General features: G+C 39.2%; 1 protein-coding gene across 3 annotated transcripts in view; it reads left to right on the top strand.

Moving 5' to 3' along the window:
* Positions 1-2,129: 2,129 nt before the first annotated feature.
* Positions 2,130-15,995, top strand: part of ldah (lipid droplet associated hydrolase) — a 44,557-nt gene continuing 30,691 nt past the window's right edge. For 2 of the 3 annotated variants that reach the window (XM_058399763.1, XM_058399761.1), the window contains exons 1-2: positions 2,130-2,289; positions 4,962-5,156. In XM_058399763.1, the coding sequence (XP_058255746.1) occupies positions 2,196-2,289; positions 4,962-5,156 (289 nt within the window). In that variant the 5' untranslated portion in view covers positions 2,130-2,195. Of the gene's footprint in view, positions 2,290-3,198; positions 3,744-4,961; positions 5,157-15,995 lie in introns of those variants that run through there. The other variant, XM_058399762.1, reaches the window with a different exon arrangement.

The following is a 15,995-nucleotide window of genomic DNA, read 5'->3' as shown; positions in this document are numbered from 1 at the left end:
TGCTTGCTTGATTGATTGATTGATTGAATGAATGAATGATTTTGAAGCAGTTGTCTTTATGATCAAGGTTCAGTCTGAATGTATTTTGCAGTTATCCTAACTATGTAAGCTGTTTTCCAGATTAACTTTTTAGTTTATAATAAGGGCATACACCAGGTTCCTGTTAGGCTGTAAGGTTCTAAGCTCTTCTTTTTAAAGAAATAGGTGTACAGACATGTTATGAGTGAAATAATAAATTTAGGGATAGTTATTATGAATAGCATAAAATGTCACACAATATACTGTGTCTTTGTTTTAAAAAATGTACACTGATCAGGCATAACATTATGACCACTGACAGGTGAAGTGAATAAGACTGATTACCTCCTCATCATGGCACCTGTTAGTGGGTGGGATATATTAGGCAGCAAGTGAAAATTTTGTTGATGTGCACTCAAAGTTGATGTGTTAGACGCAGGAGAAATGGGCAAGTGTAAGGATTTGAGCGAGTTTGACAAGGGCCAAATTGTGATGGCTAGAAGAATGGATCAGAGCATCTCCAAAACTAAGTTAGGTTGTCTATATTTGTCACACATACATTACTGCACAGTGAAAGTCTTTCTTCAGATATCCCTTCCTTGGGGGTTGGGGTCAGAGCACAGGGTTAGCCATGACAAAGCACCCCTGGAGCAGTGTGGGGGTCTTGCTCAAGGGCCCAATGGTGGCAGCTTGGCAGTGCTGGGGCTTGAACCCCAATCTTGCAGGCAATGACAGAGTCTTAACGACTTGAGCCACCGCTGCAACTGCAGCTCTTGTGGGGTGTCTGCAGTGGTCAGTATCTATCAAAAGTGGTCCAAGGAAGGAACAATAGTGAAACGGCGACAGGGTCATGGGCAGCCAAGGCTTACTGAAGCACATGGGGAGTGAAGGCTGGCCCGTGTGATCCGATCCAACAGACGAGCTACTGTTGATCAAATTGTTGAATAATTTAATGCTGGTTCCGATATAAGGGTGTCAGAATACACAGTGCATGATGGGTCAGGGCTGTTTTGGCAGCAAAAGGGGAACCAACACAATATTAAGCTGGTAGTCATAATGTTATGCCTGATCAGTGTACCCATCTTTCTTGTTTCCTTTGATGATTTTCTTGGTTAATGTAAATGCTTAATTTTGTGATTATATCTCATACAACACTGCATACTCAGTATAATGCACATGTTTAAATTGCATGAACTAATGCTTTAGCAGTAAACCTTATTATATCTTTGAGTAAATCACACAGTCATGCCATGAGTTATCAATATGGAACTTCAATACAATGTCAACAGCTACATTTTAAGACAAGACCTTTTTTTTGTAGTAATAGAAGTTATAGTAATTGTAGTAGTAATAATAGTAATAGTCATAGTAATAGTACGAGCCTTAGTTGTATTAGTAGTAGCAGTAGAAGTTATGATAAATGGGAAACACTGCATGATCAAGGATCAAGGATAAACTATTAAGACCTTGCCAGCACACTGCTATCAACAGGTCTGATAACAGTTCACTTTCCTTCTGAAGTTCAGAGTCTACTCTTTGCAAGCCTCTGCTTTAGTTCATGGTGGTGTCTTTTAAATCATGTGTGCCAGTCAACATCACACACAATGTAACATCTCAACGGATCGGTTCGGAAAATATGGCAAATCAGAATGAGATGAGAGATGAGCTGTACCTGTATTAACCACGTGTAATGGAAATTTAAGTTAACACAGCAGTGCGAGTAGGAGAATCTAAGAAAAGCATATACATCAAGAAATAGTGTGCGACTCAGTCAGTGGATCAGAAGGGTACCGTTGCATTGTGTCTCGTAGAATCTGATGGCACGAAAGAGCCCCTGGTCTATAAGTTATGTTAATGCCAATATCTTTTCAAAAGAAATCTTGAGATCTCAGGGATCTCTCTCAGAGTTTAGAGAATTCCTACACCCCTGTGTACACAGATATAAGGTGCACTAATGGAAAATAAGCACCATTGAACAGATGTTATTTGAACAGATGTGGTTAAAAAGCCTTTATGCCTTTTTTTTTTAAAAAAAAAAATGGGTGAATTTACATTTACTACATCCAAACAGTAGGTGACAGTAAAAACATACAACCCCGTTCAGAAAGCAGCAAATGAAAGGACCAGAAGAAGACAAACACGGAAGCTTGTGGTCAACCGATTCATCATGACTTGCTATGGTTTTTATGTTGAGGAGGAGACTGGAAGCTTTTATAAAAATCAATTTTAGACATTTTTGTGGCATCCAAAACGACGCAAAATTCTTTGTCGGTAAGGAGAGTCGTGATTTATATCAATCCCAGAAAGTCCGGTCTCTAAAAATAATCAGTGTGATCAGATCTGATGCTTAAATGAAATGAATGATGTGCAAATGGGGAAAATGAATGTAAGAGAAAAGAAATCCTGAGTAAAAATCATATTTTTGTGAATGCACAATACTTTGAATTAATGTGAAATGTGTGTCTGGTTTCATTAATGAATGTGTTTTTCTTCAAAAAAAAAAAAAAGAAAAAAATATATACACTATATTGCCAAAAGTATTCGCTCACCTGCCTTGACTCGCATATGAACTTAAGTGACATCCCATTCCTAATCCATAGGGTTCAATATGACGTCGGTCCACCCTTTGCAGCTATAACAGCTTCAACTCTTCTGGGAAGGCTGTCCACAAGGTTTAGGAGTGTGTTTATGGGAATTTTTGACCATTCTTCCAGAAGCGCATTTGTGAGGTCACACACTGATGTTGGACGAGAAGGCCTGGCTCTCAGTCTCCGCTCTAATTCATCCCAAAGGTGTTCTATCGGGTTGAGGTCAGGACTCTGTGCAGGCCAGTCAAGTTCATCCACACCAGACTCTGTCATCCATGTCTTTACGGACCTTGCTTTGTGCACTGGTGCACAGTCATGTTGGAAGAGGAAGGTTCCACCAAAGTTGGGAGCATGGAATTGTCCAAAATGTCTTGGTATGCTGAAGCATTCAGAGTTCCTTTCACTGGAACTAAGGGGCCAAGCCCAGCTCCTGAAAAACAACCCCACACCATAATCCCCCCTCCACCAAACTTTACACTTGGCACAATGCAGTCAGACAAGTACCGTTCTCCTGGCAACCGCCAAACCCAGACTCGTCCATCAGATTGCCAGATGGAGAAGCGCGATTCGTCACTCCAGAGAACGCGTCTCCACTGCTCTAGAGTCCAGTGGCGGCGTGCTTTACACCACTGCATCCGACGCTTTGCATTGCACTTGGTGATGTATGGCTTGGATGCAGCTGCTTGGCCATGGAAACCCATTCCATGAAGCTCTCTGCGCACTGTTCTTGAGCTAATCTGAAGGCCACATGAAGTTTGGAGGTCTGTAGCGATTGACTCTGCAGAAAGTTGGCGACCTCTTCGCACTATGCGCCGCAGCATCCGCTGACCCCGCTCCGTCAGTTTACGTGGCCTACCACTTCGTGGCTGAGTTGCTGTCATTCCCAAACACTTCCCCGTTCTTATAATACAGCTGACAGTTGACTGTGGAATATTTAGGAGCGAGGAAATTTCACGACTGGATTTGTTGCACAGGTGGCATCCTATCACAGTTCCACGCTGGAATTCACTGAGCTCCTGAGAGCGACCCATTCTTTCACAAATGTTTGTAAAAACAGTCTGCATGCCTAGGTGCTTGATTTTATACACCTGTGGCCATGGAAGTGATTGGAACACCTGATTCTGATTATTTGGATGGGTGAGCGAATACTTTTGGCAATACAGTGTATATACATACATACATACATACATATACATATATGTATATATTGTTTATGTTTATTCTACAAATTGTAGATGATAAAACCAGAGTAATAAAATGCACTGGATATTATCTGTATTAAAAATACAGATAAGAATGAAAAGCAAAAGAATTCTATTGTATATTAAATATAATACAAGAATATATGTGTACCAAGAATACATAAGTGAATAAATCACACACAGGTAAGGTTATCCCGGATAATGATTATATGAAGATTCATCTCTCTAGATTTATATAACAGAAAATTAGCAAGACTCATTATATAACAAGCTTTATTTATTTATTTATTGATTGATTGATTGATTGATTGATTGATTTATTGTAACACCAGCGGAAATATTTCTGCAATTGTTGCTTCTCAAGGTCTTTGAACCAAAGCTGAATCCCAAACTGCTTCATGTTTGACATATAATACACTGCATATGTTGCAGAAGTTATCTGATCGCGAAGCCAACAGCAGAGGAAAACAATCCCCGTACCAAATGAGCCCAAAATCCCTGCATTCAAATCCTTTTCCAGAAATGTGTGTCTTAATAGCGGTGACTCAGTGTGTAAAAACTGAGCATTTCGGACACATTTGTCATCGTAGACACCACGTGTTATTACAGACATCCATGAAGAACGAGTTGAACTAGATCAGACCGGCAAATCTAAATGATATGGCATGACTCAATCAACTACTTCCAGCCTAGGCAGTTGCTCTATATCAAATGATATCAAATAGACTGTGGTTGAGAATTAGGTCATTAGCGGGTGGTCAGATATAAAGCTTACAGGACCAAGAAAGGCCGTGTTCATTCATTTAGGAGTGTATTCGATGTTCATGTCCGTACCTCACACAACATCACAAGTGTGAAACTGGAGGAGACGGCGAGCCTGAATCCCAAATAGCTCTGTACTTCCACTGTTTATTCTCTTACAGTTTATGCTTATAATAACACACCCTAATAAACAGCAATAAGAATATTAGATCAATAATCAATTAGATCGATTGGCTTTTTTTCTCAACAATTGGCTTTTTTTTTTTTTTTTTTACATTATGTATATGCTGATGCAGTAGGGTTCATGGATGTAGCATTACAAACATTAGTACATGAAAAGATTATAGACATAATCCCTAAACACTGTGTGTGTGTGTGTATGTGTGTGTAGGCAGACCGCCTGGCTGTTCTGGTCCAGCTAATGCAATGAGCAGCCTGAAGTCTGAATGCCAGAAAGATGATGCAGCTGTGGAGCATGTCTACTGCAGAGGTGCAGTCACTGAGCTGCTTAAATACGGACACAGAGACCTTCACACAGCTGCTAAAAACTGCAAATCACCTCAAGTACTCATCCTTGTTATCCCAGGTATGCAAAATGGTCCAATTTCTAAACTGTAGGTACACCAATGTGGCTCAGCAAACCAAAAAGACAAAAGACAAACCAAAAGACAAAAATTGGTTATTAATTGTTTCAATAACACAGAGAAATTAAATAGGCACAAAATAACATGCTAACATGAAAAACTCAAGTATTAGTTTCTAAAGAATTAAACATCTTATTTTTTCTTGACAAGCCTATTGCACATACTAAAAATTGGAAATCTCAGGCTTGGACCAAATGAACATGACATTGGTGAATACCATTTTTTTTTTCCTTAGTAACTTGTTCAAAAAAAACAAACAATTAAACATGTAGCTATTGTACTGTTTGTCGTATTATGGATGGAGTCCAGCAGCATACAGTGCAGGCCACAGCGTTGTCACTGTCTGACCCATAACAATAAAAGAAAGGTCTTGTGGTGACAGAATCACTACATTATTAGTATCTGACAAGTAAATGAGAAAAGTTAACTAGTTCCAAAGGAAAAATCCACTCTGTCACAGAAGCACGGTTACATAACCTGCATAATCTTTATAGCTTTATGTAATGTGTACATGCAAATGTGATCTTATTTGACATTTCAGTTATTGAGAATGCTCATGTCTCTCCTTTGTGCTATTTAAGAGATGCAAATTGTTTTCTGGATGCTGCTGTATTTTTCTGTATGGAGAATAAGTTAAAGAGATAGGATAAGAAGAGATGCTATCCTGTTCTTTGTATACAATACAACAAAATTTTGTGTGGCAACTTTCAGAAAGGACATTTAAATATAACACGGAAAGGAATTTAAATTACAAAGTAAAGAATAAAGGAATTAAGAATCAATAAACAAAAAGAGTACACTAAAAAATATGTTCAATATTGCAGATAAGTGTAATGTCTGGATCAGTGAAATGTATATTGAGATGTATATTACACATAAGCCATTAAAGGCATATTGCACATTGTTTAAAGTGAAATGTAGAGTATGCAAAGTGTACTGTAGTGCGTATTTGTCAGGAAAAGAGACTCAGAGGTTCTAAATAAATGCATTATTAGTAACGTCACAGATAACAGGGAAACAAAAGGTGCTTATAAACAGAGGCAAAGACTTCAGCTGAATATAATTAAAAGGACGATGACTGTGAGCGTGGGAGTCCAGACGGTTTCTGAGAAGGTATGTCCAGTTCGACCATGGTGCATTGTGGGTAACTATGACGTTAGTGGACGTGACAGTGTTTCTTAGCATAAGTATGATCACTGCATAGTAAAGATGCAAGTAAAGTTAGTGGCAACAAAGGCATGTGTGAAATTACAGTGATGATTGTTAAAAGCAAAGAGAGTGGCTTATTGTATGTGAGAACCTGTTTATGGTGATTATTCAAGCTTTTTAAACTCCCATAGCTATACATGTAAGTCTTTTAATTGCTTTTCAGAAAACCACAAGAGCTTATGGGAAAATAAGAGCTTATGGGAAAAACACAGATGAATTTACACCACCATATACACCGATCAGGTATAACATTATGACCACCGAGTGCTGAAGTGAATAAGACTGTTCATCTCCTCATCATGGCACCTGTTAGTGGGTGGGATATATTAGGCAGCAAGTGAACATTTTGTCCTCAATTTCGATGTGTTAGAATAAGGAAAAATGGGCAAGCGTAAGGATTTGAGCGAGTTTGACAAGGGCCAAATTGTGATGGCTAGATAACTGTATCAGAGTATCTCCAAAACTGCAGCTCTTGTGGGGTGTTCCTGGTCTGTAGTGGTCAGTATCTATCAAAAGTGGTCCAAGGAAGGAACAGTGGTGAACCGGCGACAGGGTCATGGGTGGCCAAGGCTCATTGATGCATGTGGGGTGCGAAAGCTGACCCATGTAATCCAATCCAACAGACGAGCTACTGTTGCTCAAATTGCTGAAGAAGTTAATGCTGGTTTGGATAGAAAACTGTCAGAATACACAGTGCATCACAGTTTGTTCCGTATGGGTCTGCATAGCCGCAGACCAGCCATGTGGTCATAATGTTATGGCTGATCGGTGTATACTCTGTGTTCATTTTTATTAGGCAGAAAATGTATTTTTGGCACAAGTTACTAAAGTGTTTTCAGACCTGTTTGTACTCCAGGAACGTTTTAGAGACAGATATGAATTACTCGTATATATATTAGATATACTGTTAGTTGTATCTCTTATGATTTAACATTGAGCCTCATGTCATGGTCTACAGAATGAATTTGGTTGTGAAGGTGATTTCTATTGTAAATGCTGAGCAAAAGTATTTATAAAAGGAGTCCCCATGGTCTGTGACACTACAGGAAAAAGTGATCACATGATGCCTTGCAAATGATGATCAAATATTTCAGATTTTATAGCTATCTTACTTTTATACAATATATATAATTCATCCTTTAGTCTACCTTTTGCTAAATTAATCAAATGACAGGGATGTGGATTGTGTCTTGCCTTGCGGTCAGACCTTTTCCTTTTCAAAGAGCTTCATTGTCTGTCTCTATAACTAAAAATAGTGATGTAAGTGCAGTGATGTAATTTCTCCCTAATTCCACTTTGTTCTTTATATAACCCGGATCACACGCATTTAACACGTCGAATTTCTTGCTCCTAACTTGTTAAGCACCGAGCCTCCAGCTACAGGTGTAAAGCCCGCTCAGGCCGATGACCTTAACGATGGCTGCGTTGCACGGCAGCTTTTCTTCAGCTCTGAATGTCACTGAGCATTGTGCTCAATGGACTCTTTATGGCCTTCAGAGAGCTCGTGTGAAGGGCTGTTATTATAGAGCCTGTGCCCTTTTCCCTAGAGATAACAACAATAATCACCACCGTCTCACCAGAATCAACCCTCTTTCTCTTCCAGTGTTCATATCCATCATGGCAGGAGTGCAGGTGCTGAGGTTTTAATGTGTTAAAAAAAAATTGTATAAAACTCTGAGAGAAGGGTGTAACCGGTCATTTAAAGTCATAGCTTAAGCTCTAAAAATACTTTGTCCTGCAAAAAGTCCTGTTTTGTCCGTTTATGCCAGGGACATTCTTACTTATCAGGGACTGATTTTCTAGTGACATTGAACAATGGTCAGGGTTACATGTGTAAAAACTACATTCACTGCATGAGTAAACCTTTCAATTTTCTTTTCTTGTATCTGAGTCGTCGTTACTATATATCTGTGATGCTGTAAAGTTCATGAAAAATATTCAGTTTATCTAATCAAATCTTTGACCTCAGTATTATAAGGTTCTGTCTTGCTTTATTAACCACATCTATGAATACACTTCATCGGAGGGAGATTTTATTCGTCCTGTGGTGTTTTTTTAATGTGTAATATTAAAGTTTACAAATAACTTTATGCAATAAGGCCAACCAGTCATCCTTCAGGGTGAATATTGGATAAGCACAATATTAAGGCCCAATAACACCCATGCTTAATAACACTCTGACAGAAAAGTACAACCTTAAAGCAGTATGGTGAGGAGAAAGTTCTTTTTAGCTAGACATATACTGCATATACTCCATTAGAGTAATGATAATACAAATAAGTATACAACCTGTACACTACTGATGTATAAAACTTGCTGGTTTTAGATAGTAAATGTAAATGCTCTTCGAAATTAGAAACTCTTCAGCACAGCAGAAAGCTAGTATTGTGGATAACATTAGCATTAAGTATTACTGATAGGTGCAGATGCTGAGTGCCTCATAAACAGATGTTTCCAGTCTAACCAGGAACTGAAGGTCAGCCAGTAGACTAGTAGACAAAATGCATTTGGAAGTATTTGTGTGGTTGTGCAAAAAAATTCTACACTCACCAGCCACTTTATTAGGAAAACGGAGCTAATTTTGGTTACTGGTCAACTTGTGATTTCAAAACAACGTTGTTTTTTCTCAACAGTGTTTGTGTGTGTGTGTGTGTGTGTGTGTGTATGTGTATGTGTGTGTGTATGTGTGTGTGTATGTGTGTGTGTGTGTGGCATGGATTCCACAAGGTATTGGAAGATTTTGTTTGAGATTCTGGTTCATGTTGATGTGACTGCATCACAGTTTTGTCAGCTTCACATTCATGCTGCGAATCTCTTGTTCTAGGGCAGTGGTAGATTAATGGCTAAGGCTCTGGTTACTGATCAAAAGGTTTGAGGGTCAAGCCCTAGCTCCACCAAGCTGCCCCGATTGGGCTCTTAACCCTCTTTTCTCCAGAAGCGGTATATCATGACTGATTTTGTGCTCTGGCCTCCTTTCTAACAAGCTGGGTTATATAAAGAAAAGAATTTCTCTGTGCTGTAATGTAGTGAAGTGGTAAGTGGTAGTTCAGTGGTTAAGGTGTTGGACTATTAATCGGAAGTTTATCAGTTCAAATCCCAGGACCACCAAGATGCCACTACTGGGCCCTTGAGCAAGGCCCTTAACCCTCAATTGCTCGGTTGTATAAATGAAATAAATATGAGTTGCTCTGGATAAGGGCATCTGCCAAATGTAAATGAGAAAATGTAAATACAGAAATGTAAATTTAATGTCGATGTGACATGATATACCTTCAATCACATCTCAAAGTTACTCAAATGGATTCAAATCTGGTGACTGGGGTGTATTTTCAGATGATTTCTGCATTTTAACATGGTGTTCTGTGATGCAAGACAGGTTGTGTCCATTCTATTGAAATTGAAATTCATCAGAGCAGGGAACGTTTTTCTAATTTTCAGCTCCACGGTAGTAAAGACTGGTGAGTTGCCTTGCTGTCAGCTCAAACCAGTCTGGTCATTCTTCTCTGATGCTCTGACCTTTCTCTCAACAGGTGTTTCCACCTGCAGTGCTGCTGCACACAGTATTTTTTATTTTTTTTTGTTGGTGACAATCTGTGTAAACTCCTGTGAACATTCCAGTAGATCAGTAGATTCTGAAATACTTAAACTAGACCATCTGGTACCAACAACCATGCCACGATCAAAGTCACTTAAATCACAATTTTCTTCTTATTCCAATGTTTTATGTGAACATTTACTGGCACTCTTGACCTGTATCCGCTTAATTTTATGCTTTGTGCTGCTGCCACATGCAGGGTGTGTAGATAATTGTGTGAATATATATGTATATGGGTGTTCCAAATAAAATAAAATGGATGCTAAACATATAAATATTGTTCAGAATATGAATATTATTGAGTGAATTATTAAATGGTAAATAAGTGAAGTACTTCAGATCATTGAAAATACAGTAAGGAAGATCTTATTGCAAAACCTATATGATCATGTGGGCTTTAAATATCTTCCTCCTGAGTGTATCATGTTTATCAGTGACTTAATGTGATTAAGAGATTAAGAGATGTGAATAACACTGAGGTCCGGTTTTTGGGCACTGTTTAAAAATCGTACTTCCTTATTGGCTGTCGATTTTGATAAAGTAAGTTTGAAGTAACCGTAAATTGTAGGTCTTTGTTAAGCTGTAAATGTAAATGACTAAGGGTACTTAAGGGTTCGGTTTGTCCCATATTTCAAAACAGCTCTTCACCCAGAGAGAACCTTAGTAATACTAAGGTCACAAAATGTTAATAATATATAGAATGACATGAACTCTATCCGTGTTAAATTGTAGTGTAATGGCTTCCTGTAAGTGTTAAGATGTTTCATATTAATGATCTGTTTATAGACAGCATGCAGGGTTTTACCCCTCTGCCAGAATGATAAGTTTAATGACTTGTTTTTACAGAATTCTGTGTTTCGTGCAGAGTATCTTTGCTTATCTCTAGCCTTATCAGACCAAACACGGGTTATTTCAACCTTTTTAAGATGTCAGGTATTTCCCCGATGGGATCAAATTCCAGTTAATCAGGAGAGCCTGAAAGCAGCGATAGGATCTGTGCCCAGATGAATTGACATTCCTTTTGGTTGCAGTTAACTTTAGATGCATAACACCCATGTCGATCTGTCGGATCGCTGAATAGCCACAGCTTATCCTAATTGTCTTGAGATATCTTTAGCTCTGCATGACCACTACTGGGAGATAACCAATGCAGATTGTTTTACCATTGAGACACAGCTGCTCTTTGTAATAGGTATTCTAGCATAGAACTGAAATGTAAAATGTGCTTCAAGTGGGTGTTTTGGAAAAAAAAAATTTTTTTACATTAAAAGTATTTAGCTTTTGCCAGTGTGAATAAAAGCTGCCAGCAAATGCTGTGCATAGATGATTGATGACTCTTATTTGACTAATGTGGTGTGTTGTTGTTGTTTAGCGAAATAGGTTTTCCATCACTCGAGAATGAAGCAGTTTAAAATTTTTTATGTGTTGTTGAGCTATTCATAATTTGCTGTGGGGAGGGGGGTGGGTGAGAGAAGAGTAACTTGTTATAGCTCATATTAAAGCCATAAAGATGTTCAGAGAGTTTGGAATGGCCTCTACAGATGGTTTACATTTAGAAGAACCTGATGTGCACAGCACTCTCCAAGCAGCTGCTTCCAATAACCTTCAGTATCACATTGTTTGATAATTCATAATGATCTTACAAAGATTCCTTCTAGTCTTTCCTCAGCTCCCCATATACTATCTATAAGGGTGTTGCTATGAGCTCTCCTTACTCTTTTCTCTGCAGTCTCTGCAAACCTGGACTGAGGGCTTACTCAGTCAATCAACCTAAAATAATGACTTTTAATAATGATTGAAGCTTGCAGTTTTTTTCTTTCTTCTCTACTTTTTTCCCCAGGCTTTACTTCATTTTTCATTTTCCCAGAATATGGAAACTATATGGCGTGCCCTTGTCACTCCTCACAGTTCCTCCTTCCCCAATTTTTCCTTTCTTTCTCAGCTTAAGCCTTACACTTTTCTGTTGCTTTTTTTTTTAACCTTACGATCCATCTGTTCCTGCACACGAGGTGCTGCAGTAAACATAGCAATAAGGAACACCTTGGAAAATGAAGAACAAGTTGATGATGTTAGTCTTTACAAGTGAGTCTTTAAACATAGAGTTTCCTGTTTCTGGGTAATGCAATATGTATAATAAACCATTGTTTACACACCTTTTTTTGCATTTTGAGGAAACCCTGTGGATTATAAAATGATATTTTACCAAAAATGTAATTATATTAGATTTTATATGGGAATGGTTTATTGATTTGGGTCGACTTTTTGGACAAAAGCCATCGTGCAAAAGACACATCAGGCACCTCAGAACTAATCTCCTGCAGCCTTGCTCTCATCTGGAAACACAGAGAATCATGAACTTTAAGAAGAGCCCTCAGAGATAAAGTTGTCTATCAGAAGATCTGGCCATAGTGACCCTTGTCTGTATGTTTGCCAGGGTCAATAAATCATTTTCACTTCTTCCTCTTTCGTAAGATGGATAGACATTTTGGCATGTTAAGAGCCAATCCATTAACGGATACTCCACACAGTGTCTTGTGCTAAAGAATTCCAGCACCTTCGGGGATGATGTCGTCTAAAATACGGCTTTCTTTTGTGACCCAAATCTGTGACTGTGATTCAGTATTGAAGATATCAATCAAAGTGGACAGTTTATGTTCAGCTGGTTTTGGGATTGTGTCCCAGACTAAAATGTGTCTTATCCCCAGTATGCTGTGCAATTTTTTTTTACTTGTGCCAAACTTGACAACATATTTCATCCTGCAAAAACCTCAAGGGTCGCACATCACTGTTTGGCTAGCCTAACCGAGATTTAGGGGCGTGTGTGTGTCTGTTTCTCTCTCTCTCTCTCTCTCTCTCTGTGTGTATGTGTGTGTGTGTGAGAGAGAGAGAGAAGGAAAGGTTGTCGGAGCGAGTGGGCTCTGCACCTGCAAGGCTACGTCAGTGGCGTGGTAGTCCATGCAGCCTCGGGGTCAGAGACGGCAGGCAAGGTATCTGTTTAATGTTCCAGCGAACAGTGCTGAATTTATGAACCCTGTGGAAAGAAGGAAATGATAACATGAGTGAGAAGAGAAGATAGCTCATGCTTCTGTGCCCTTTAAAAAAAAAAAAATATATATATATATATATATATATATATATATATATATATATATATAGGAATGCCTCCTTTACATTCTTTCTCTTCACAGAAACAGAACAGGGTTGTCTTTTTAATGACACACTTCTAAAGAAAGATCTTTCCTTTTGATTCCCACCTAGCACACATATACGATGGGAAAGAAACGAAAAGAACTCCAACTTCCTGACTGCACTGTTCTAATAAACACACAAATAAACACCGCATTTTATAGTCATGAATTCCTCACATAGAGTTCCTCCTGGTTATATAACCTGCTGCTTACATGGTGTAATCCAGGGTGGAGCAGTGCTTCACTTCCTCACCAGCTCCCTCACACTTTGCCCTTACAGCTGAGGGTTTCAACAGTCCAGGGTTTAGGGAAGGCTTGTTATTCTGTCTAGGTCCTGATAGAGAGTGACAATGACTTTATTGTAGTGAATTGAAGCAATCGTTACTCATGTTGAATATGGGTGAAAATGGCTTGGAAGGACTGCTGTTGGCCTTCGCTGCATGTCTGCTTCCTGTCCAGACATCAGTACTGACAGTGTTCTCCAAATGTGGTCAGTTTCAGCTCCAGAGACTGATGAGCAGAAACAACAAGCACTGATCAGGAGATTTGCCTGAAAGCACTCTATGCCAGTTCAGTATGAAAATTTTAGTACAGATTAGAACAATGCATAAATCAAAAGCAATATTATTCTGAAATAAAAAAAAAAGTTGTCAGACTAGCATTTGTCCATTAACAAAGCCAATATGCTAGTAAGACTTGTCACTCAAAGATTTGCAGAAAAAATAATAGGGAGAGAGGAAAAGGTAAGACAATGAATGGTGTGTAAAGTATAGATAAACCATGACCATTTCCTGCTAACTGATGCCTACTCAACAAGGCATGGGCTCCTTTCCCAGAACTTTCCAACCTCAGTCCAGACAGCAGAATCTGTCATTATCGTCAATAAATAGATAAACAGATAAAGATCCTTCATCAACCCTTAACTAACCCCTTAAATGATTATAATAACAATAATCTTCACTAGAATTTAGACCTCTACTCTGTGCACTTTACTCCTCTAGCACTCAATGAAAAATCTTGTATATACAATATATATATTTATATTCACTACTTGTATTGTTCTCTGCTTTATAGTTCACTTTGCTTCAATTTCCTTAAAAGTGATACAATGAAAAATAAAGGCAATACATTGTTATTGACCACAATGGCTATGATTTCAGACTCAAATTTAATTGATCACATACACAATCATACGCAGTACGACATGTAGTGAAATTCTTTTTACGACTGTCCTTGATAAAAAAAATATATATATATAGGGCCGATTAACAATAAGGTAAAAGTATAAAAATAGACACAAACAATACAATAAATAAAATAGAACATATATTTACAGTATCTCACAAAAGTGAGTACACCCTTCACATTTTTGTAAATATTTTATTATTATCTTTTCATGTGACAACACTGAAGAAATGACACTCTGCTACAGTGTAAAGTAGTGAGTGTATAGTCTGTATAACAGTGTAAATTTGCTGTCTCCTCTACATAACTCAACACACAGCCATTAATGTCTAAACTGTTGGCAACAAAAGTGAGTACACCCCTAAGAGGAAATGTCCAAAATGGGCCCAAAGTGTCAATATTTTGTGTGGCCACCATTATTTTCCAGCACTTCCTTAACACTCTTGGGCATGTAGTTCACCAGAGCTTCACAGGTTGCCACTGGAGTCCTCTTCCACTCCTCCATGATGACATCACAGAGCTGGTGGATGTTAGAGACCTTGCGCTCCCCCACCTTAGGGTTTAGGTCTGGAGACATGCTTGGCCAGTCCATCACCTTTACCCTCAGCTTCTTTAGCAAGGCAGTGGTCGTCTTGGAGGTGTGTTTAGGGTTGTTATGTTGGAATACTGCCCTGCGGCCCAGTCTCCGAAGGGAGGGGATCATGCTCTGCTTCAGTATTTCACAGTACATGTTGGCATTCATGGTCCCCTCAATAAACTATAGCTCCCCAGTGCCGGCAGCACTCATGCAGGCCCAGACCATGACACTCCCACCACCATGCTTGACTGTAGGCAAGGCACACTTGTCTTTGTACTCCTCACCTGGTTGCCACCACACATGCTTAACACCATCTGAACCAAATAAGTTTATCTTGGTCTCATCGGACCACAGGACATGGTTCTGGCCATGTCCTTAGTCTGCTTATCTTCAGCAAACTGTATGCGGGCTTTCTTATGCATCATCCTTAGTAGAGGCTTCCTTCTGGGACAACAGCCACACAGACCAATTTGATGCAGTGTGCGGTGTATGGTCTGAGCACTGACAGGCTGACCCCCCCACCCCTTCAACCTCTGCAGCAATGCTGGCAGCACTCATACGTCTATTTCCCAAAGACGACCTCCGGATATGACGCTGAGCACGTGCACTCAACTTCTTTGGTGGACCATGGCGAGGCCTGTTCTGAGTGGAACCTGTCCTGTAAAACCGCTGTATGGTCTTGCCCACCGTGCTGCAGCTCAGTTTCAGGGTCTTGGCAATCTTCTTATAGCCTAGGCCATCTTTATGTAGAGCAACAATTCTTTTTTTCATATCCTCAGAGAGGCCATGAGGTGCCATGTTGAACTTCCAGTGACCAGTATGAGAGAGTGTGAGAGCGATAACACCAAATTTAACACACCTGCTCCCCATTCACACCTGAGACCTTGTAACACTAACGAGTCACATGACACCGGGGAGGGTAAATGGCTAATTGGGCCCAATTTGTACATTTCCATTTAGGGGTGTGCTCACTTTTGTTGCCAACGGTTTAGACATTAATGGCTGTGTGTTGAGTTATTTTGAGGGA

Source organism: Hemibagrus wyckioides, linkage group LG09 (genome assembly GCF_019097595.1).
Source record: "Hemibagrus wyckioides isolate EC202008001 linkage group LG09, SWU_Hwy_1.0, whole genome shotgun sequence".
Taxonomy (NCBI): Eukaryota; Metazoa; Chordata; class Actinopteri; order Siluriformes; family Bagridae; genus Hemibagrus; species Hemibagrus wyckioides.
Note: the sequence above shows the minus strand (reverse complement) of the source record. Positions and strands in the feature narration are given on the sequence as shown.